This window comes from Excalfactoria chinensis, chromosome 3 (assembly GCF_039878825.1).
Source record: "Excalfactoria chinensis isolate bCotChi1 chromosome 3, bCotChi1.hap2, whole genome shotgun sequence".
In the NCBI taxonomy this organism is placed as follows: domain Eukaryota; kingdom Metazoa; phylum Chordata; class Aves; order Galliformes; family Phasianidae; genus Excalfactoria; species Excalfactoria chinensis.
The window spans coordinates 96,883,053-96,907,268 of record NC_092827.1 but is presented as its reverse complement, the minus strand read 5'-3'; the positions used below and the strand labels follow the sequence as shown (position 1 = coordinate 96,907,268).

General features: G+C 43.7%; 2 protein-coding genes across 5 annotated transcripts in view; both read right to left on the bottom strand.

The window, feature by feature from the left end:
• The window catches only part of COMMD1 (copper metabolism domain containing 1), a 62,139-nt gene extending 42,019 nt beyond the window's left edge, over nucleotides 1-20,120 (bottom strand). For 2 of the 4 annotated variants that reach the window (XM_072331758.1, XM_072331757.1), the window contains exons 1-2: nucleotides 19,879-20,120; nucleotides 4,433-4,714 (exon numbers count right to left, since the gene is read on the bottom strand). In XM_072331758.1, coding sequence (XP_072187859.1) covers nucleotides 4,433-4,714; nucleotides 19,879-20,073 — 477 coding nt within the window. In that variant the 5' untranslated portion in view covers nucleotides 20,074-20,120. Of the gene's footprint in view, nucleotides 1-4,432; nucleotides 4,715-4,890; nucleotides 4,987-18,177; nucleotides 18,272-19,878 lie in introns of those variants that run through there. The other 2 variants (XM_072331759.1, XM_072331760.1) reach the window with 2 other exon arrangements.
• Nucleotides 20,121-22,135: 2,015 nt separating this feature from the next.
• The window catches only part of PPP1R21 (protein phosphatase 1 regulatory subunit 21), a 29,164-nt gene continuing 27,083 nt past the window's right edge, over nucleotides 22,136-24,216 (bottom strand). Inside the window, exon 22 of the mRNA XM_072331756.1 lies at nucleotides 22,136-23,344. Within this exon, the coding sequence (XP_072187857.1) occupies nucleotides 23,315-23,344 (30 nt within the window). The 3' untranslated portion in view covers nucleotides 22,136-23,314. The remainder of the gene's footprint in view (nucleotides 23,345-24,216) is intronic.

Genomic DNA, 24,216 nt, shown 5'->3' with positions numbered 1-24,216 from the left:
AGCTGAATTCCAGGATTTAGGTTACACTGTGAGAGCATATTCAGTTTTAATATTTGTGAATGTGTGTGAATTCAGCTCATCACATACCTATTGCACAGCTGATGGAAGTTTCCATCTAAACTTCAGCAGAATATAGAAATGACACCATTACTATTTCATTCTTCCTCTAAACAGCAAAAGTAGTAAAAATTCAGAGTCATACAAACTAAAAGTCAATCAAATTCCAGGCTTCAGAGCATAATCTTCAGAATTCTAAGAGCATTTCACCTTCCACGTACAGCCCATGACAGCAGTCTGTGGTCATTACAAATTCCCTGATTTACTCTGAATTATCAGGGTCTGGACCCAGCCATAAGCAGAGAACACGATGTGACAAACCCCAGGTAAACCACAAGCTGACAGTTCTTACCTTTTCAGCACCTTGTAAACACTTGCACCGGTAAAAGGTTAGTTATCCATAAAGTCATTTTATCAGGAAATATTTATCTCACTAGTGAGAATTTAGTGTAACAATACAAATATCGTTAGATCTTCTATTCATCAAAATCTTTTATTAATGTTTGTCTGTTTTGCATGAGGATTATATGCTTGTTTTATACGAGGGTTTCAGTCTTCAGAAAAACGACATGGCATGTGAGGCTGCTCTTTACCCCTAATTTTGAAAGAAATTATTCTGATTTCATAATATACTGCAGTGTTTAGTATTTGCTCTATAGTACTATTCACCATCAGTACCCACATTAACTAAGTTTTATGACACCTATGTCGGGCAGATACAACCATCTTAAAACCAGAAATGAAGAAATATACAATGCTGTGAGAAAAAAGGGAAGTTTTGCAAATCCAAGTTAGTGGTTGAGAGAGCATCGAGGAAAAAATCCTCTGGGCCATAATCCTGATGCTATTTCCTTAAGTCCTTATGGAAATAATCCTGCAGTAGAATCCCTGATTTCATGTGAAAATACTCTGCACAACTCACGACTGTCAGGAAAGCATCAGCAGAGCAGTTCCAGCATCTGATACACATCATGTGTGTCAGTGCCAGTCCTGCTGAGCTGCAGGGTTAAGTGACACGTGACATCATGAGTGACAAATTCTGGGTAAAATATTCCTATTCATTTCCAATTGTACACAGCTAACAAAAAAGCCTGCCAGCAAATCAAATTAGCAGGAGGAAGACAAGAAAAAGAACGTGACAAAGCTTGTTAAAAAAAAACAAACAAACAAACAACAAACTAAATAAATTAAATATCTCTTAATACCACAGTGCAATACTAATGCGTTGGGTTTTTCTTAATATCGACAAGGTTGGATATAAATCTGTAACTGGAAAAGGAGCTTCCTGATGGGAAGGGTATGAGGAGAGCGGCTCTCCTGGCTCACCTCTCCAGCCCTCCCCGCACATTTGCATCCTGCTGAAATTTCACAGACAAAAACACTCAGAGAGAGAACAAGACTGAAAGGACACGAAGCGGGCAGGGAGCTAAAGATGGTTTCAAAAGTAAACAAGGTACAGAAGGCTGGAACTATTCTGGAAAAAGAAAAGAAAATAAAACGGATGGGATGTTCGAAAGGAAAGAATGGTCTGGCAGTGACGAGCACAGAATATCACCTACTGATAATGGAAAATGAAGGCTAAAGTGCAATTACTTAAGGTTTCTTTTAGTCATATTGTCAAAGAAGAAAGGCTTTTAAAGCAGAGCAATCATCATGGCTAGCTTGTTCATCTCATTTTAACCAGCACGTACAAAGCATACACCAGCAGCATCAAGGAGACTTTAAATGTCACTGTAAAATATTTACCGGAGAACTGTTCTTAAAAGCACTAAGAAGAAGGGGCTCATTCTTCTTAAGGATAGCAAACATTAATTCATTCAAGTTGCAATGAGTTCTCAAAACCAGAAATATTTTTGCCCCGTTAGAAAACACAACATCGAACATACTGCACATAAACTTGGCCTATTCGTGAACTAGTTACTTAAAATTCCCCTTTTCTAGCCATATTAAGTCTTGCATATAAATTCTTCCTGCCCATCATAGAAGAATTGATGGACAACAATTCAGAGGTGTAAGAAAGAAGTGGTTACTCATTGAAGCAGGTGAGCATTCACACCAACCTCCCAGCCTTCTGCTGGGCAGTGACCTAAACTCAATCCAGAGACACTGAGAAGAACCAGAGTGACTTCAAACGCTGGGAAGGCGCAGCTCCTACAGAGGATTTCTTTGCTTCTGTCGTAACATAAAATATTCATGCTAATTTGCCATGTCAATGCAGTTGTATACTCCCCTGCTTTCAAACATCCACATGAAAACTGCCTATGCTCCTGAATCAGTCAGCTTTCCTGTACAGATTCTTATCTTCGCTATTCACCAAATCAAATCTATGACTGACAGGTTTTACCTTTCAGAAATGCCACTCTCCGATATGTTTCAGAAAGATATTAGCATATGTACTTTCGATGTGCTACAAAAACTGGCTTTTTAGAACTGATTTAAATGTGCTAACGATCCAGTAAAAAATACATAAAAAGGCTATAAAAGCTGACGAACAGTTTCAAGTTTATGGGCTGGATCCAGCATGCAAGAACAATTTGCTCATCTGCCAATAGCACTCTCTGCTTCACCTTCCCAGGAGTCCCCAGATACGTGGGCAGAGGCTGAGAGCTGGATGAAGCAATCCCACAGGCTGATTGCCACTGTTTTGGTCTCAGAGGTCCCACAACTCCCCTGCCGCAGCCCATCATACAAGGGTGCATCCTGCTGAAAGCTTTTCAGCTGGGAACTGATTCAATCCAAAGCTGAAGACTACGAGCAACAGCAGCTCCTCAAATATATGTTCTGTCTCAAGAGGCGATAACTGTAATTATCCCACAATTATTTCTGCAAATACAGTCTCTAATACCCTTCTTGCACCAGACATGAGGCTGGCTGAGAGCTCACTGCTGCACTGTCCTCAGCAAAGATGTTACCCATTACATCAAGTGGCTGTTCGAAATACATTCACACAGCCGTTCATCTTGGTATGTCCGAAATGACACCACACTGCTAAATTTGTTCATTCTGGTTTTGCTGCAGTGCTCTTTGTTACAAGAAATGACAATGCCTCGGAAGTATCTCTTCTTGATTCATCTTCACATCCCCTTTATCTCTCTGCACAGGGTGGGACAATTTCAAATGTACTGATCGATGTTACTGTAACAATACATTGCTGGGGAAAAACAGCTTCTGATTAGGAGTCCCTAACTGCATAGGTCCCTTATGAAATACAGTGATGGTTCTGAGTTGAGCTGGAGTTGAGTTTGCTGTTTGTTTTTAAACAACACAGGTATTCTCAGTTTGCTCACTAATTAATTCTGATATATTTACTGTAATCTTTTTTCTCTCTTCCATTGGAATGGAAGGTAAAAAAAAGAATAAAGAAGAAAAGTGGACTAAAAAAGTACCTTCAACAATACATAGTGCCTCAGCAGGATCCCAACTTACTTGTACTTTCATTCTAGCCTTGGTATGGCCAGACAGTTCCAGTAAAACCTGAGTCTGCACAGGTACATTCCACACCCTGTAAGCTACCAAAATACTACAAAACCCAAAGGAAACCCACTCAGTGTTAACTGTGAACATCAAAGCCCAAGTATGCGCACAGTATGGCTTGCACCGGCTGCTGTTGAGAACTGAGTTTTAAGATTCACTAATGCCCTGCAAAGGAAAAGTATACCAAACTGGAAAATATGTCCTGCCAAAAAAAGAAATGCGAAAAGTGGAAGCCACGCCTTCAGATGTTGGTTACAAAGAAAAAGAAATGCAGAGTTCAACACCAGTAGAGCAACATCTCTCTTTCCGGCAGTGAAGACCAGATCACACAGTAAATAAATCACCAGATCACCAGTAAATAAAGATCTACTTGTAAGATGAAAATGGGCATTAAGTAAAACAAAGAGGAGTCTTCCCCCTCATTTGTCCTAAAACATGAAGATGCTCAATCATTTTTGATGCGTGAATCTTAGAGCTTTTCAGCTTCTACTTGGCAGATATTATCCAATTTTAGTATTTGATTGGTTTTGTTGTCTGTTTTTAAAGAATTACCAATTGACTTTGCAGCATGCGGAATACAATTTTTTTTTAATTATAAATTTAATATAATTGCTAATATAATTAATCTTATATTTGACTTTTATGTCCTCATATTTTCCAAGCCTAAATTAAGGAGAGCCCTAAACGTAACTACAAAGACAAAGCATAAGCAAAAATTGCATTTGCCATAAGGATACACCTTTGCGTCCAAAGATGAAACAAGTTCAAGAACATGAAGGGCCCGATGGTGAGAAATTTACTGATTTGATTTGGAGGCAGAGAATTCAGCAGCAATAGGCAAAATATCTCAGCACAAACACAGCTCAGGTTATATTAATGTGCATCACAAAACAAAGCTTACCTGGCCATTTTTTCCAAGTTCCATTTCAACTATGGCAACTGGAGTATTTATCTGATCAACATGTCTTGACTGTGACTTCAAATCCACCCTCCAGTTCATGTTTTTCAAGGCGTTATCCCAGCAGCTTTGATTCACCAGGCTCTCATGGATCTTCACTCGGTGGTTCTTCCAAAATTTGGCAATGACCGCAGCTTGATCCGATGTGATGCCACCTTGTTTTTTTGTTTGGGCAGTGAGAAAAGCCTCCAGCTGATTCAAATCCATGTCAGCAGAAGCAATTGACTGTAGGGAAAACAAGAGAAAAGGAAAAGCTTGCTTACAAGAACTCTTTAAAATCCTAAGCTGAAGGTTTTATCCTTTGGGTTTTACAAATACATTTTTGAAGGATAGCACAGACAAGTCCCAAAGAAATAACAGCTTCCATTAGAACTCATTTGGAAGTGCCTACACTACTTAACTCAGACTCCTGCCTCAGGACAGCTGGATCTCTGACAATGACAAGGAAACCAAATGAAGCACAGGGTAGCAAGAACGTTTTCACTGCAAACTCAGCCCTGTTCCCCAGTATGCCCTAGGGATACCAACTGGTCTATATTGGATGGCTGGGGTGGGCTGGTGCTGTGATACTGCTGTCCTGGTGGTCTGTTAAACAGGAAAGTGTAGACATGCCTTCGGCCAAGGCTGGAACAAAGTGGGAGAAGACCCAGCTCATTACAACACTGACAGTTTTTCCACCGATGTTTCTAAAGCTGATAATTCTATATAGCCTTAAATGTGTGTTACTTAACTGACAATGGTTGCTAAATACAGCCCTGAAGGGAGGAGAAGACAGGACGTGAAGGGAGGAAACTGTGGTTAAGTTTCCTCGCTGTAATTTCAAGCAGACACTTGTTTCATACTCACACAAAATGGATGTGACTCATCCTTAACGAACATACCGCCTCCAAACACGCATGGATACAGAGCACAGCAAGGAAATATTAGGCTAAAAAATCTTGGGACTTGTATCAGTTTAGTTTTTCTTGATGTTGTATTCCTGCTGTTGTACTCTCTAGGTTACCAATGCCAAACAACGTACCAAGCCTCCAGTCTGAAACGTTCCTGGTTTAACATAGAACCACAGAATATCCTGAATTGCCAGGGACTCACAAGGATCACAAAGTCCAACCCCTACCTCCAATTTGCACCACCCAAACCCAAAGCTTGAGAGCAGCGTCCCAATGCTCCAAGTCCTGGCAGCTCGGGCCATGCCCATCACCCTCTGGGGCAGAACCATCCCCTGACCTCCCCCTAGCACAGCTCCACACCGTTCCCTCCAGACAGCAAAACTCAAGTGCTGCCCTCCAATCCCTGTGAGAAGCTGCAACAACCACCAGGCCTTCCCCCAGCTCCTCTGTGCTGAGCACACCCAGGGGCCTCAGCCACTCTGCACAGACCCTTCCTCATCTCTGCAGCCCCTTGTGGAATCCAGCACTTGCTATCATTGAACTTCATACAGTTGGTTGATAGCCAGCCCTCTCATTTGCCTGTATCTCTCTGCAGGGCCTCTCTCCCCTTGAAGGATTCAACAACTCTTCCCAATTAAGTATCATCAGCAAATCTGCTCAAAACCCCTACTAGTCCTACATCCAAGTCAGTAATGAAAACACTGAAGTGGCCCTAAAATGGAGCCCAACTGAACCCCAGTAGTGAGCAGCCACCAACCTGATGTAACCCATTTATTATAACCCATCAGCCAGCTGCTCACCCACTGCATAATGGTTCTGTCAAGCTGCATGCTGGGCATTTCCACCAGGAGGATACTGTGAAAAATAGTACAAAAGCTTTGTTGAAATCCAAAGAGATGACGTCAACTGCCTTCCCCAGTCAGTGAGGTGGGTAACCCTGCCATCAAAGGAGATTAAGTTGGTTAAAGAGGACTTTTCCCCTCATGAACCCGTGCTGGCTGTGACCAATGGCTGCACTGTCTTCCAGGTGTTTTTCAGCAAGTCCCAGAATAATCTTCACCACTTCCCAAGACAAAACATAATACATCTGCACCTTTTAAAACTGCTGCTCCAAATGAGGCCTAGCATGGAGGCAAGACCTGCACTGTGTGTTGAGCAAAGTGCTAATCTCGCTCCCAAAGCCTCCCAGTAGCAAGGAGGCAACTGCGGCAGACAGCCAGCAGAGCACAGAGCATACAACCCCCATCCTATCAAGACGGTCTGAAACACAACAGCGGATTCAAAACAAGAACAAGCCCCAAACAAAGAGCTCGCACATCATGCAAGTGGCAGAGAACAGCAGTAGGAGGTTTGCTTCTTGGAAGAAACTGAAGCCAACAACAACACACACTTATCTCCAGCAGATACACCACATCCTTTTTACTGTGAGTTTATTCGAGAGAAAAGCAAATTCCCTTCCAAAACACAACACGCATCTTGTGACCTGCAACAGGCTTCAGCCTTTTATCATCCAGCGTAAGATCAGCCTCCTGAAACTTGGGTGCTGTTTAATTTCAGAGGGAAGCTCTTCCTTCCCAAAGCTGCAAGATGGATCAGCTGCCTCCAGTTACGCAGTTAAGAAAATAAACAGCTACCTGTACTCAAAACAACTGCTCTGCTCCATCATAATTCCAGCTCTACCAGAGCATCTGGCAATCTGTTTCAAAATCTGACATGTCTAACATATGACTCTGTGTATTTCAGTTGGCTGTATCTGTGTATTGATTGCTTTTATCATGAAGGTATTTATCTGGAGGAACACCAAAATCTAATCATCCCATAAGTGAAACAAGCAATTATTTTTTTTCTGTTTTAAATGAACCATTTAGACTCCTAATTTTCAAGCATATTTTCCTGAAGAGGCCTGCCTATAAACAGCAGTGTGAAATTATAAGGGCTGCTACAAAACGAATGCCTCCTATGATACAACACTGGTGGTACAGCAGCAGAGGTTGAACCTTTCCACCAGTACTACATAGAAATTCAGGCTGGACATTAGGAAGTATTACTTCTCAGAAAGGGTGGTCAGGCAGTGGAATGGACTGCCCAGGGAGGTGGTGGAGTCACCGACCCTGGGGGTGTTCAAGGAACAACTGTATGTTGTGTTGAGGGCCATGGTTTAGTGGGAGCTGTTGGTAATAGGTGAACGGTTGGGCTGGATGATCTTTTAGGTCTTTTCCAACCTTGGTGATTCTGTGATTCTATGAATTTGGTGCTGTGTGACTGAAGGCAGCAGAGGGCCAGTCTGACAGAGCAGCACGTGAAGCAAAGGGATGGAACCAAATCCTTCCACGTGGAAACAACAGCACTCACTGACATTCATCAACACTTATCGAACATTTACAGAGATGAAACAATGCATTTGAGCACAGCGAGGCAGTAGGTGATGCATTTCAGCAGTGATGACAATGGGTCACCTCCAATGCTGCAGGAACATACAGGAGTGGCATGTAGGCTCTCATTTTCATCACTTAGGAAAATGCATTGCTAATGGTGGTGACTGTTGAAAAACAGTGCTTTGTAGCAGAGAATTTGCTCTACCAAACAGTGTTATCATGCTCTTTGTAGCTGTTGTAGTTTCCATGGAAATAAACAGGAGGCGTTACTTTCAGAGCAACCTACATATTTTGTTCTATTTGTCACATTACTGCATCTGTGCACAGACCTGTTTGTGTGTTCTGACAGCAGCTTTCCTTTATACAAATAGTTCATGCAGGCTACAGGAGCGAGGGGAGGAATGAGGTGAATAAACAATCCCAAAGCCCAGCACCTTCTGTAAGGCAAGTCAAGACAAAGATCAGTGTGAGACTCAGTCTCCCCTCAGCTGTGCAGAAAACTGCCTTCTGTTTTATTCCTACACAGCAACCAACACTACAGAGCACGTTCTCTGCACTGATTGCAGCGAAGGCATCATGAATTAATGGTGAATCAAATAACCAGGTAATTCTTGTGTGCTTGATTTTGCAACTTTCAAATATCTCACACATGTACTTTGTGGAATTTTCTTCCCAAATTTTACCACCTCCATAACAACTCTTTGCAGAACACAGCACGATTTCTAGCAATACTTTGCTAAGCTGGTAGCAAAGTAACAAACCACACAAAGTTCCTTATTTTGCTTGACACGTGATATAAATTTGACTTCTAAGTGCAGCTAAAAGAGGAAGCTTACAATCAAGCTTGCAGTTTTAAGCATTAAGATGACAGAAAATATAAGGAGGGCTTGTACAGGACACTGAAACCTGCCTGTTTGGTAAAGATCATCAGAAGAATGGGAGTTGAGATTCTCTGACTTGCATTTAAAACTTCCATACATTCATATAGAAAAAGTACATTGCTATATACACACACTTGCAACCAAAATACTATCACATCAGACATAGGAGGAAACCACGTGTCAAAATCAGCAGTCATTCAGATCTTTTTCTCACAGACATAAGTGTACGCATACAGATAACAGAGACTGCTAGTATAGGTGTAGGAGACACAGCTATGAAACCACAGCTGTATTCTGATGGGATATATAGCATATGCTTCAAACAACACACCCACACAGTCCACTGTTCAGAACAGAATCTCTCTCAGCTTGCAAACAAGACTACTACCTAAAAGTTCATTTTAAAATAAAATCATATTAACTGGAAAAGAGTACAATCAATCAATGAGTTACACTTCAGTGTACCTGCACAAAGATAGGACTGAAAACATTCTCTTTGAAATTCCACAACAAAGCCCATCAGCTATAAAGGTTTGCAAGCAACTAAACAGCAGTAACTCATTTTAATAATCTTCTTCATCCTAACTGGGAAACATTTCACGATGAGACAGGAAACCAGATATAAGCTACAAAGAATGACAGAACAGTTACGCTCTTTGCTGGTCTCCCATCTCCTGTATTGTGCAAAGACTTACACAGCTCACTCTCTGAACAAGCACAGTTGTACTCTGTTGCCCAAATGAATGGTGACAGCTAATCTTTTTTATTTTTTAACTTGAAGAAACTCTTTGATTTACTTTGGCTAAAAAAAAAACAGAGTTCAGTAATATTCTAGATAGTATTACAAATAGTTCTTTCCATTATTTTAAACAACGCTCCTTTACGGCATACGCAGAATATCAAGCTACAGAGAATACACCCTATTGATATTTCTAGGGACTTATTTAAAGTTAAAACACGAGTCATTCTTCTGTGTCTATAACTAAGGACACATAAAAGCCATCTGATTACAGGCCTTCCCCTCATGCTTTTAAGCACTTGGAACCCAGATTGAAAGAGGTTGGAAAAGACCACTGCGATCACCAAGCCCAACCCCAACCCATCCCCACCGTGCCCACTGACCACATCTCTCAGTGCCACATCTCCACAGTTCCACAACACCTCCAGGGGCAGTGACTCCATCACCGACCTCCCTGGGCAGCCCGTGCCACTACATCACTGCTCTTTTGGAGAAGAAATGTTTTCTAACACCCAACCCAAACCTCCCTTAGCACAACTCAATGACATTCCCTCTTGTCCTGTCGCTGTTACCTGGGAGAAGAGGCTGAGCCCCACCTTGCTACACTCATTTCAGGGAGCTGTAGGGAGTGATGAGGTCATCCCTGTATATCCTCTGCTGTAGATTGCACAATCCCAGTTCCCTCAGCTGCTCCCCAGGAGACCCATCACATCTTTGTTGCCCTTCTCTGGACACACAAGAAAGAGCACTGAGAAGGACCAGGACAGCAAGCAGCTGTTGTCTGGTCCCACTGCGGAGATGATCCAGTGATGCAGCGTTTCACTCTCTGAGAACAACAATGCAGCATCGTTTTCAGCATCACTACTGAAAATTCCTCAGGAATTCGAGGGGTTGAAATCATTTGATCCACCAGCTCCAGCAGCTGAATCATTCCCAGCATTGGTTCAAGAAGGATGTACCGCACTACTGCCAGCCACTTCATCCAGAGAAGCCTTACAGCTCAGGATCTACCACAGCCCCACGTCAACCACACGCCAAGAAGTGCTGTGTTAGAGCTGTGGCACCAAGGGAAAGAACCTACGTAGGATCCAGCTCCAGTTTGTATTGGCTATCACAAGTCATTCACTACTTCAGCACATACATCTTCAACTAACAAAGAGCAGGAAGGTTTTCTAGGAACATACACCTGCTCTTTGTCAGCAAATAATTCCATTTACATTACTACAACTATTCATTGAAGTGACTAAGGCACCATAAGGCCCGTTTTCAGAAGCAGAGCCTTTAAGAGACCATTGTCAGACATGACAATCCTTCTCACGTTATATACCCTGAGATTTGATATAACATGCATTTTTTCCTGGGAAGCACAGCTTAGGAGCATCATACAATGAGCAACTGACTACAGCTCTTTTTTCCAGAGGCTGGGTAGGTGCTTTTAAGCAACAAGAAACAGATGTGGTCACACTGACTTTTCCTTGCATTCATCTTCAGAAGAAACCCATTATCTCTTAGAGCATAATTCAGCCAATAAAAACAAGACTTCAAATACTATTTCCTTAATGGAACAATATTTGATAACATTGGGATTTTTGTCCTTGCTTAATTAGATCCATTAGACATGTGCCTCGGTACACAGAGCAGGAAAACAAACTTAAAATCATTATCTCTTCTGAGAAACAGAGCCGGAGAGGCATGCAATGCTAGTGGGAAACAACTGGTAAAATCCATTGGGAAAGAAAACAACAACACTTCATTTCCAGAAATAAAACATCACTTGTCAATGATAGCAGAAGAGCTGGCTGTGCCAGGATGTGTAGGCATTTATTCCAGGTGACCCTCAAAGCTGCTGCTAGCCAGCAGCACACAGAGACCACAAGCTCAGTTTAACAAAGGACTTGATGACAGGCTCAACTCTAAGGAACTCGCCTCTGCAGGCTTTGCTAGGTGGGGTGAGAGGCTACTGCTGCATCAGTAATGCTGCCATTTGGATGCTCTTTGAAATGCAAGCATGGAAACTGCTCGGATACCTGCAGCACGTGTATGTGGTAGGGGACTGGCTGCAGGCAGGGATAAACGTGCAGCAGCTCTGAGACCTGCCTGGCCAGAAGACATTGACCACCCAGAGCCAGTTCCAACTAACGCAGGGCTCCTGTGCATTTATTTGTTTATTCATTCATTCCAGTTAACATCTTTAGGGGGAAAAAAAAAAGTGCAATTGCATGGGTCTTAAAGACACTAAAATGACTTGTGAAGGCCACCTAGTCAATGTTCTATGGCAAACAGCAGCTTCAAACTGGACTACAAGGACATCTCTGCTGCCCTGTGGTTCTGGACTCTCTCTCCTAAGTGTGCTAACCAGTGTCTCTCCCAATGGCTGCAGATGCAATCAGTCCCACAGCAGATGAGCTGTTTTTACAGGCATTTCCTGGAGGGCAGGCTGTGTCCCACCAATGCTATTTATTAGAGTCTCAGAGCTCTCCTGACAATTAGAATTAAGACAAAATCAGATGCAACAGCCCGCTCACCTGCATTTGAAACACTGATCTTCCAAAAAAATAAGAATAAAAAATGCATAGCTAAAGGCCTGTTCAACCCAACAACTTCATTATTTGGAAATCCCAAATGACCTTCACAGTACTTTCTAATCAAAGTACAAAGATCTCCATTAAAATCTTTAAGCCTTCACCTAATCCACGAGGGTGGTCTTTTATTCAAGTCCCACACCGCATCCAATATTACTTCAGTTTATGTTTTATCGAGCTGTAACGCAGCCGAAGTGGGGATTAAACCGTTGGCTTACAGACATGAGATGTCACTGATTGAGACACCGTAATACATTTTATTGATAAGCCTGCAGTTTAAAACTTCCTCCAATGTGTAATAGATCATCTTTAACATCACTCTAACCTGCAGAGCCTTTGGAGTCATCGAGTCATCGCCAAGAAGACACTAACCAGGTAGCGGGCATCCAGCAGATGAGTAAATATTTCCAGGCTTGGGTTACTCTGATTTCTGCTAGACGTAATTCCCCAATGCACCACTTCCCAAAATAATCTGCGGGAGGTGTCATTTTTCTGTGGCACAAAGGCTGATCTGATGACAAAGGAAGATGAAAGGCTGATTAAAACAGCCGCCGGATGAACCACAACCTGAGCTTTTCTCCTGTGATCAGATAGCACTTCCTGCAAATCTACAGCACCGAGCCCAACAATGCAGCTCGCCCACCTCATCCCATCCTAAAAACCACCTCCAGCAGAAGGAAAAACTGAGAATAATGGGGATTATTCTGTCTGGCCCTACTGAAAGGCTCCATGCTTACAGAACAAGAACGAAAGAACAGAAGAAGCTCAAGCACTGGTAACATTACTCATAGCTACATCTCCCGAGTGCTCAGATTGTGAATAGATTACAAAAGCTTGGATTTTCAGCAATAAGCATAGGAAAAAAATAGAAGTGCTGTGCCCTTCCTGAGTAATAGTTTCCAAATTACCTACGTTATTTAAAATAGAAAGAGGAAGGGATGCATAAAAAGAGGCAATGGAAAGCACTTCTCAGAAAGCACAGACAGGCACTGGACAGGCTATAAAGAGAGGTGAGAAACAGAAAAACTAAGGGAATATTCCACTAATAGCAGACATGCTTGCATCTATGCGGTCTGTATACAAGGATTTAAAACACAAATAAATTGCCCATTTGGCCTTCACTCGAATTATATTGAACAGAAAGTCTTTTCATACAAGCTTTTCTCCCCTCTCGAGTCCAATTCCTTGCTATGGTTTAGAAAACATTTTGTCACACAGGGTGGAGGCAAAGCAATGTTACTTTTCCAGTCCTTCTTAACCATGCAGCTATGCTACAGACAAGTTTGACAGGTTCAGCCTTTTTCCGATGAACGCGCACACACGTGTGCCCCCTGAGATAGCTCCAGTAGAGACAAGCTGCCTTCTGTAACCTGCAAAGATTCCCAGGCTGTTAAGTTATTCAGCCTAAAATGGTTTCTTCTTCGTTTCTCCCAAAGGAGCCAGATTCGGAAACAAGAATCTACAACAAATGGAAGCCATTTAGTGCAGAACCGCTAAAAAAAAGAGAGGAAAAGGAAAGAGAAATCCAGGTAGGACAGAACAAATCCCAGACGGCAATACAAATTACATTGAGGGAGAGAAGAAAGGAGAGAGACAGACAAAATGACAGCCCCAGAGCTGGTGGCGTGACCTGGCCTTCTCTAAAGGGAGCACGTGATTGGGATTTTTTTCTCCTCCTTCCTCTTGGAATACAATAAATGAGAACGGTGTTCACTGGGTTTCTCCAATCACTCTGGGAAAATTACCTGCTGTTGTGGACTGTTGCTTCATATTAAATCTCATTTCACTTAGGAGAGTGAAAAACAAAAGTCAGATCAGCTCATATTCTGAGGGCAGGCAGAAGGAGTGCCTTACCCTGAATGCAGAAGGGAAAAGACTCCAGCCAAGCTTACTGCAGTACTCTGCGGGCAGCATTCTTGTAAGCAAATCAGGCCATGGACTAACCGAGCACAGAAAGAGAAGTCTCATCATGAATTCATCTTGATTTTTTGCTGACTGTGTCTTGATTGTTTGCACCTTAAGATTTCATTAACTCTGCTAAATTCCCCAGTTATATTTGGAGATTAGCTTCCTGTAAAGCAAGGCATAGGTACTCCAGCAGCAAGCCACATAAAATATTTGAATCACACCCTTCAATCATATCTTGCCATATATTGTGATTTGGAGCCAAATTCTGACTCAAGGCTCTGCCTTCCTTCCTTTCACAGCACTGTTGTATGTTATCTGCTGTGTTACATTCTGAGCAATAGGTGGAGTTGCGTTTTCCTACCTGGAAGAACAGTTCCTGCTGACATAAATCAGGCACACACTGCCCCTGCCAGGATCTGGAAGCAAACAGCTGGAAACCACTGCAGCCCAACCCTAACTCTGCAGACACATTTAATAGCAGCAGAGAGATCAGTGTGTAGAAGAGACAAATGTACAGACTGCACAGCTTGAAGGGATACAGAAGCAAGAGCGTTTTACCATCTGGTCATTCATCACTACTTTGACAACTCACGTTACATGCTGACGGTCTGACTGAGCACTAAGCTTCCAGTCTTAGCGTACCAGACGGTAGGTCTTCCTCCCCGCATGTCCTAAAGGAACAAGCTGATGTGGTTTGCAAGTCACTCTCCGTCATATTCGAGAAGTCACAGCTGGCAGGTGAAGCATCCAGTGACTGGAAAAAGGGAAACATCACTCCCATTTTTAAGGAAGGGAGAAAGGAAGACTGAGGGAACTACAGTGAGAGCCTCATGTCTGCGCCTGGGAAAACCATGGAGCAGATGCTCCTGGAAACTATGATGTTAAGGCACATGCAAGTTGAGGAGGTGATCTGAGACAGCCAGCACAACTTCACCAAGAGCAGGCTATTGGCTGAATAATCAGGAACACTTCTGTGATGGAGTGACAAAGGAAGGGCAACTGATGCCGTCTGCCTGGACACATGCAAGGCCTTTGACACGATCGTGCACCACAAGTTTATCTCTAAATTGGATAGATAGGGGTAGGAAGGCCAGACTATTCAGTGAATAAAGAGCTGGTTGGATGGTCAAAGACAGAGGGTTGTGACCAATGGCTCCATGTCAGGTAAAGATCAGGAACAAGTGGGGGCCCCCAGAGGTCCATCTTGGGCCTGGTGCCCTTTCACATCTTTATCAATGACACGGACAGTGGGACTGAGTGCACCCTCGGGGATTTTGCTGATGACACCAAACTGAGTAACACACTTAGAAACATAGAGCCATTAAAGCTGGAAAAGATTACTAAGACCATCAAGTCTAACCACCAACCCATCACCACCATGCCCACTAAACCATGTCCCCAAGTGCCACATCTCCACATCCCCTGAACATTTAATCTTCCTGCAAACGTACTGACTCTTTTTCACAGGAAAGACTAGTTTCATTAGTCATTAGTTCCTTAGGTTCAGAACAAGACTCTACATGCCCTTCCTAACTGGAACATATACAGTCATTTATCAAAAGCAGCAGTTTCCAACCACAGTGATGTTCCTTAGAAGCTATTTAGGGGAAATAGCAGGCCACTAAAAGCAGCACTTTGTTTAGCAGGGAGAAATCACAGCACATTACTCAACAAGAGGGACTTAGTTGGGGGCAATTCCAGATAAGTGTACAATAGGAGAACAACTCCTCGAGAACAGCCTGGTGGAAGACTCAGGGGTCCTGGTGGATGGAAAGCTGGATGTGAGGCAGCAGCGCATTTGTCACCCAGAATACAAATTATATCCTGGCCTGCATCAACAGAGCAGTGTCAGCAGGGACATGGAGGTCCCCCTCTGCTCCATCCAGAGTACTGCATCCAGCTCTGGAGCCCCCAGCATAAGAAGGATGTCGAGCTGTTGGAATGGGTCCAGAGGAGGCCACGAGGGCTGGAGCAGCACTCCTATAAAGAAAGGCTGAGGGAGTTGGGCTTGTTCAGCCTGGAGAATGCTCCCAGCAGACCTCACTGCATCTTTTCAGTACTTGGAGGGATGTTATAATCAGGAGGGAGACCGACAGGATAAAGGAGAAATGGTTCTAGACTAAAAAAGGGGAGATTTAGGTTAGATGTTGGGGAAAGTTTTTCCATTAGAGGAGTGAGGCCCTGGCACTGCTTCCCAGAGATCTGTGGGTGCTCCATCTCTGGAGACAGATATTCAAGGTCAGGTTGGATGGGCCCTGGGCAGCCTGAGCTGGTGAGGGGCAACCAGCCCACAGCAGGGGTTGGGTCTGGGTGGGCTTTAAGGTCCCTTTCAACCCATGCCATTCCATATATGACTCTGTGTACAAAGTGGGTTTTCTTCCTGTCAGCTTAGTGAAACACAAAAGCTATTTCCCCAAACCACAAGCCATCATCCTAGTTGCTAAAAACAGACCCTTTATGAGGACAAGAGAGCAACAAGCCAAACCCTGAACTGTGGGAACTGTTCTGTATAGGTCCTGTTCCCACCATGGTGCTGGAAACCACCACCAATGCCTGGAAGCAAAGTCCAGGCTGGGATGGCTCAGCAGGAACCACTCCTCACTTTCCCATAAAGACTTAAATACTGCACGCTGCACACAAAATGTTCTTACAGCTAAATCTCATAAATATTTTCAGAAGAAGAAAAGCTAAAGACTTACTGAAACAGGCAAAATTTCAAAGTGTTCTCCCATCAAATCACATCAAATATTTACGATTACTTTCATTAGCCCAGAGGGAATTCTCCATTTCAACGACACTAGATCAGGTCACCTCCTGGCAGAGCTGGCCAAGCAATCAGGTTTTCCAGTCAATCTGTAGGAACAGCTCTCCACTGCGGTACCTCCACAGACCACTTGCACTGCCCCTGAGAACAGGACATGCACAGCAGTGGCTCACAGATACATACCTCAGTCAGAACTGTTGGCACGCTGCAACACTTAGCTCTGGGTTTCGCTAATATATTCCCCAACAGTGAGATTCTTTAACACTCAGATGTTCCTTTAACACTCAGATGTTCCAAGATAGTGTAGTTCATGTTACCAAGAAGTAGGAATTCACTTCTCCCATGGCTTTTAGCCCCTGTTTGACTACCTTGTATTAACAAGCTCCTTATCATTTGTCCACTTGCGCTAGAAAATTTCTCCAGTACTTACATTTCATTACAAAGCTGTTTAGAGATTTCCATGACACATCATAAAAGGAATCCAGTAAATAAGAGCACTTCTGCTAAGCAATGAGCAACCAGCACTCTTCTAGCCTTGCTCTCAACAAGCCACATTCAGATCCCTCACTTTCCCTTCACCTTGCAGACACACCAAACAGAGGTACATGTGGCCATATGTCACACAAGAGGAGACAGGGCATCCCTTCTGGTTCCTTATAGCTCTCAAGGTGTAACATACAGAATAACAGCCTCCAGCCTCAGGGACCCATCATGTCACAGGAAGGCAGATTTAGATCAGATATAAGGAGGAATTTTCACCTCAGAGAGTAGTGAGGCCCTGGCACTGCTGCCCAGAGCTGTGGGTGCCCCATCCCCGGAGGTGCGCAAGGCCAGGTTGGGTGGGCCCTGGGCAGCCTGAGCTGGTGGGAGGCAGCCCTGCCTACAGCAGGGGTTGGAACTGGATGGACTTCTAGGTTCCTTCCAACACAACCCATCCTATGATCCCAGAAAAACCAAACCTGTCACTCAGATGTGTTAGCAGAGCACTCATTTCTGACCTCTCTCTCTTCTCACTTCTGCCTCTGCACAAAAATGGACACCTGCAAACCATACACTACACCACCTACGAGATTTCTATCACACTACCTACATGTGTGGTTTCTTAATTCAGTAGAAAAAGGAAGTTATACACAAAATACCAAATAAATCACAACTACTTCAAGTACATAAATATTTGTACAGCGTTTGAAGACGTAAAACTAAAGAGTATTTAGATACAAACAGTACATCAATCACACTTGAAGCAGAAATGGCAAAAAGAGCATGAAGGAATCACACATCAGACACGACAGCCTGAAGAGAGACAGCAGAGTCACGTGCAAACTGCAGACTCGGAGTAAACACATCTGCTGCTCTCTTGCCTTTTACACCAAGATCCAACTTCAGTGCCTGCATGTATCTGAAAAGCACATTTCATAATCCTGACATCACAGCTTACGGAAACAGAAAAGCATGAAGAGAAAACATACCCACCATGCTGAGGTACAAATGCGTCTCAACAAGAGTTTAACCTTATTAGGAAAAATAAGGAATTCCACTCTAACTATACCTGCATTGCAATTATTGCTGTTAGAACTGAGAGATGAAGAAACAAGCTTTCCAAAATGCGTTAACATCCCAAGTGAGAGAATCATGAAAACATCCTTCACAACGGGGGCCTTCCATCCAGTTTCCAGTCTGAGATGACATCAGAAGTATTTAATAAATATGTGGAGAAAGAAGTTACTGTGCTAAAAGTATTTATCATTACTTAGCATGATTTAAAAAAAGTGAAATATTTAAGGCTTCTCCTTTAAGGAAGTCACTCATTTCACCTTATCCCTAGAGGAGCTTCATCTTCAGGATGAATCCAAGGCCTTTTCAGTAAGCTGTAACCAAACCTTCCACCAAAGGAGAAGCTCACACAGGGCACAGAAAGGCACGTGTTTTGGTTATGCTGAAATTCATTAGTTCAGCCTGGCTGCTTTCCATTCGCCTTAGCAAGAGTCCAGCTTGACTGGAGACTAAAGAGTTGGATCTTGCTTTTGAGGTTCATTACTACAAATTAAATGCTTCTACTTTTCTTAGTGTTTATCAAACACTAATGCTTTTTGGAATATGTCTGAAAAGGGAAAGACTCCCTTAGGATTCACATGTTGTTTTATGCCTTTATTTCACTAACACTTCTGCTCCATCTCCTATTCCCAACACCAGTTTGTCACATATTCTTTACGTACAGTGATTGCTATTTTACCAGTGGCATATTGGTGTGGTTGTTACAGATGGCAACGTGCTCAGTATTCGTGAAAATATATATATTAATAATCGAATATAATAATATATTTAGACTCCTCGTGCTGACTTTGTGCTCATTTAGCCAGCTCGTTCTGAAGCATAACAGCGAGCCCGCACAGTAACCCCGGTAGCCTGCTGCCACCAAACGGAGAAGAGCAGAATTACTGCAGATGTAACGGCATAACTTCTACTGCCACAGGAACTAACTCTGCAAATCCAGCTTCCGTAAGGAAGAGACAAATCCGGTATTTTCATCAGGGTGAGGTCTTTGAAAGCAAAAAAGCTGGAGGTGAGAACTTCCAGGAGCTGATCTCCCCCAGTTTCTCAATGCTTTGAAGTCTGATGGGATAGGAAGCTGGGAAATACTCAACTGAGATGCTACAGTTCTCCAAGGCCAGCACTTGTACCTCCTACTAGGAAATACCACACAAGAAACTGGATTACTCCAAAAAGTTCATAGGAGGCGAAAGCAGTGAGGCAACATGGCCGCTCCATGAAATAACCTTACACAGAGGTCAGGTCATTGTAAACGTTCTGCAGAAAACTACACAGTTCCACGGAGAGAAGAAATAACTCACTAAGACAGCGTTTATAAATAAACCAGGAGCACACAAGGATCCGGGGGGACGTGAGAGGGCATTTAAATACTTATTGCTGCAGTAAATTTGATGCACTTCTGCGGTCCTTATTTCACCCCCTTGTTTTTCACGTGCTTCAGAAGTTACCGTGCTTTGCACATACGGGACGTGGGAGGGCACGTGGAAGTCCTTTACCTTCACTGAGCCCCGATACAAAGAAGCGCTTGATTTACATCCCTACGAAGTCAGCAAAAGTCGATATAAGACACGGGGTCTTTTCCATGTTGGCGATGCGAAGGCCCTCAGCCTCCCTCCTGGCTGCTCCACACAGCAGCCGGGCATTAAGGCCGCCCAGCCTGATCTGCACTCCCCATCCCGCCCCGCCCGCCCGCCGCTACCTGCAGCAGGCCGCCCATCTTGGCGCGCAGGGCGCGGAACTCCTCCGGCGCCGCCTCGGGGTAGAGCTGCCCGCGCAGCAGCTCCTCCGTGATGTCGGCCTTGCCGTAGTAGTTGGCCTGCGCGATGCCGCCCAGCAGCGCGCTCAGCGCCTTGCCGCCATCGCCCGCCGGCGGCTGCTGCTCGGCCGCCGCCATGTTGGAGGGGCGGCCCCGCGCCGCTGTCCCCGCCTCGGGAAGGGCCGCCACCGCCGCGCCGCCTCCCTGGGCGCTTGTCTTTAGTGCAGAAGGCAGATGCTGAGTTCTTAAGTGGGCCTCCACAGAGCATGCAGAGCAATGGCCACGCTGCTGGAACCAGCACGTTTGCCATTGCAGAAGACAAATAGCAGAGGCAGTGATTTGCATTGAGTGCTGTCCAGCAGCTCTGTGCACTTATATGCTGTATATGCCCTATCTGAGCAGGCAAGCAAAACGAATACAACTCCCCACATTGAACCTCCACTGATTTTCTAAAAACAATGATATTCCTGATATTGCCTACAATATAAAAGCAGTTCACTTACCTCCTGCTGACTATCTCTCTGAAAGAAGGTTCCATTAATGCTCCCCGCTCCCAGCTGGCAATAAGTACCTACAGGTGCTATTGCCAGGCAATCTGTAAGCAGGCTAAAGCTGTAAGTGGTGACCATGGCATGGCACAGCTTGGCCCAGCACAGCTCAGGTTGGCCAGCAATGCAGAAAGTCTAGCTAAAAAGCTGCGGAGCTGAGCTAAGACTGAGCTGCAATGTTGGAAAAGCAGGCCCAGGGCAGGCTGTGGCTTCAGTCCATCTTCTGCACCTCTTCAAAGTTCCTCTGGAGAAAATGAGTGCCATCAGGGTACATAGCACAAGGCACGGAAACTGGCTTCATTACCAACAAGATGATTGCTGTATTACTCCAAGTAATACAAATCTGTTATGTAGAGTTTTTCTAGATTGCAATTACCAGAGGGGGCTCTGAGCTTCGTGATGATGCATACACAGAGCTACCAAGCTCAGAGACAGCTCACGTACAGCGTTAAGTCTCACTGACCCCAAATTCTTTTTAAGGCACATGGTTTGTTACCTACCTCCTTCTGATAGAATCCTGCTGTTGTTCTCGTTTCCATCTCAATAATAATAAGGGACAATGATGTTAATGGGGGAAGGATGCTGAACTTTCTCCATGGAGCCTGCCGTTGTGTGCATGCAAGAGATCCCTGTCCCATTTTGTGCTGCTAAACCACAGCGATGGGAGACACCAGAAGAGGAGTGATGGTGCCGTAGTCACTGCATCAAAACCACGGCTTGCTGCCACAGCCATCACAGAGCTTCACCATCAAATCAGACTCTATGCACACATAGATATTTGGAGACAGAAATTAAGAGGATTTTGCAGAATGACATCAGAGATCAGTACTCTAATATTTAGGATTCACTGCTTCCAAGATAAGTCTGTCCTGCAGTAAATTCACCTTCCCACCAAGGAATTCAGTGCTATATAAATGCAACTTATTGTGGGTTTTTTTGTTTTTATAGGTGCTTTCGAACACTCTTAAAAGCACGCACTTACCTCTGCCTTTCAGAAGTGACATATACAAAAGCTTTTCTGGATGCAGCCACTGTAAGCAGTATCAGCAGTGCAGAGTCTGATTGGGATCACAGAATTATAAAGATAACCAAAGTACCTACCTTCACTGCTAGATCCAAGTTCCCAGAAGACACAGCTTCAAAATACTGACAGAAAGCATTGAGCTGCCACCTTATTCATGGCAGTTGAAGCTCTGTTTTAATTGAATGGTTAAAGAAAGTAAACGCTTTCCAGCCCCCATATCCACTGGGATGCAGTTCTATTCAACAGGACGCTAGTAAGCTGTGCAGGTACTCCCCATCTCCCATTTCATGACCACATCCGTTTTGTCTTTAGAAGGAAAGAAGATGGATCAGAACAGCTCAACAGCTGTGACTGAGCCAGAGAAGATAACTTCTGTGATTGAGGAGGCACAAGGTGAGATGTGCTGACAGGGAACCGAGTGCACTTTGCACACCACAGCACTACGTGCAGAACTTCAGGCTCGCTCAGACAAACATTCCCCAAGCAAATGAGCACTGCTACTAAGGGTAATCAAGTCTTCTGCTTCAGGGCACCTCACCAGGAGATAAACCTTCAACTTCCTACCACAGTAGCACATTGTGCAGCCCAGGCATAAACAGAACTAAGGGAAAAAAAAAAAAGCAGCTTTGTTTAGTTGATTTTATTGTTACATATCGATAACACATTGACAGAGCTGATATCAGAGTAAACCCTTATGGGACAACTAAGTGTCACAATGCAAGTTATGGAACAGAAGATCAGTGTGAAGTGTGGAGCAGCACAACAGCTGGTTTTAGAAAAAAAAGAATAAAGTCAGATGTCATGAAACCGTGTGTTATTAGACTTTACTTCCAGAGTCTTGAGAGGCCAAGAGATCACAAGCTTCCCAGAGCACAAGAAAAGCCACGTGCAGCTCCTCAGCCGACCCATCCGGACTAACCCTATGAGGGACCTTATGCAAATTCAGTGTTTCCATGTTCTATGTATTTTATATTCTTCATTGTAAGAGAGCACAGTAAGCTGATCTATTCTACACACACACATATTGCTTCACTCTTCTGGGGCAAAATTACAATCACATTTTCCTATAGCTTTTAACAGCTATTTCAACCAGAATATATACACACACGTATACAAAATGCCAAAATTTGGGCTCAAAGCAATTTCAGAGAAGTTTCCCAGTTCAGCTATTTGTGCTCTTTATTTCAAAATCCAAAGTGCCAAATACAAGTAGCAAGAGTTTCCACTATTGCAATCTAACAAAAGAAAGGGGGGGGCAGGGATGGGGATGAAGAACGATCCCACTTATCCGTGGGAATTGAGAGAAATCATTTAAAGACACGATTTAAAGACAAGATTTCAGAGGGCAGGAGTACATTTACAGTAGCTGCACAGCTCACATGGCCCAAGTTTCCAAATGAATCTTTAAACTGTCATTAGCAAGAACTGAACGTACAGCTGCTGACAGTTTAACGTAACTCAGAAACAGACACCGACTGCACTGATACCGAATTTCTTAATGCATCATCATATTTGAAAAAATATACAAAAGCTGGAGTTATTACAGGAAATTAAAACCCAGTTTTAAAAAGTGCACAGTAAAAACTGAAGGTAATTACAAATTATCCACAGAGTGTACGTGTCCTGGTTTAGAGACAACACCAAGTTCTACCTGCTGGAAGTGCTAAATATTTTAAAGCCATGTACAGCACCAAATCAGTTCGTACGAGACCCAACACCACCCTGCTTTCCGTAACAACAGGCACCTGACAGTATCCGCACTCTTCAGCAGCAGCCTCCGCACCACAGCCAGCTGATGAGCTGGGAGCTATCGGGTTTTGTTCTTTTTAGAGTTCCCCTGCAATAAGAAGAAAGCAGTGAACACAATATATAATTCACCTAAGAACATCTATACAGGAAATGTACAATCCAGGGCCTGACAATCTATGCCTACAGCAAGCAAAGGAACACAGTAAAGCTGAAGATAAACAGTAGTGCCTGCAGGTACCTGCTCTCAAAACACTTCTGTGCTTTTAGGCATAACACAGGAAAGCACCAGAGCTTCCAAACAAGCACGAGAGAACCTTACTTTACTCAAAAATCATGGAAAGATGTTGGAGTTACACCCCACAACACTCAACTGTATCAACACCATTCACATTGCAAAACAGACCGAGGGCAGGTCCAATCCTAATTTGACCCTGAGTGGTATTTCAAATATAAACTGTATAGAATCAACGCTAGGCAATTATTCTCCACCCCTAACATTTTGTTCCAAAGACAAATTCAACTTTAGCTTGGACTAAACAGAACATTCATAGCTGAGAAAAGGATTGTTGATCACAATGCATATTTCCTCCCAGAACCTTTGGGACAGGATACACCACGGTGTAAGCTCCTACTGTTCTCAACAGTAGACTTCCACTTTTTTCATCATTAAGGTAAAGTGGAAAACCTTGCCTCTGGGTAAACAGATGGCTCCTCACTTGGAAAAAGCTCAAGAGTGGTTTAAGAAAGTCCACAGAATTAAATACCTGGCAAGTTTTTCATTCCTACATGAAAGAAACAGATGATCCAGGGTATGGAAACAAAACAGAGGAGGAAGAAAACTGCCAAGAACTGAGTAGCTGCAACTAGGATGAGAGCACAAGACAATGTACGTGGCCAGACTTGGAGTTTTCTTTCCAGCTGGCTCAGAACAGGGATCAAAGCTTGTGGATTGATTTGTGA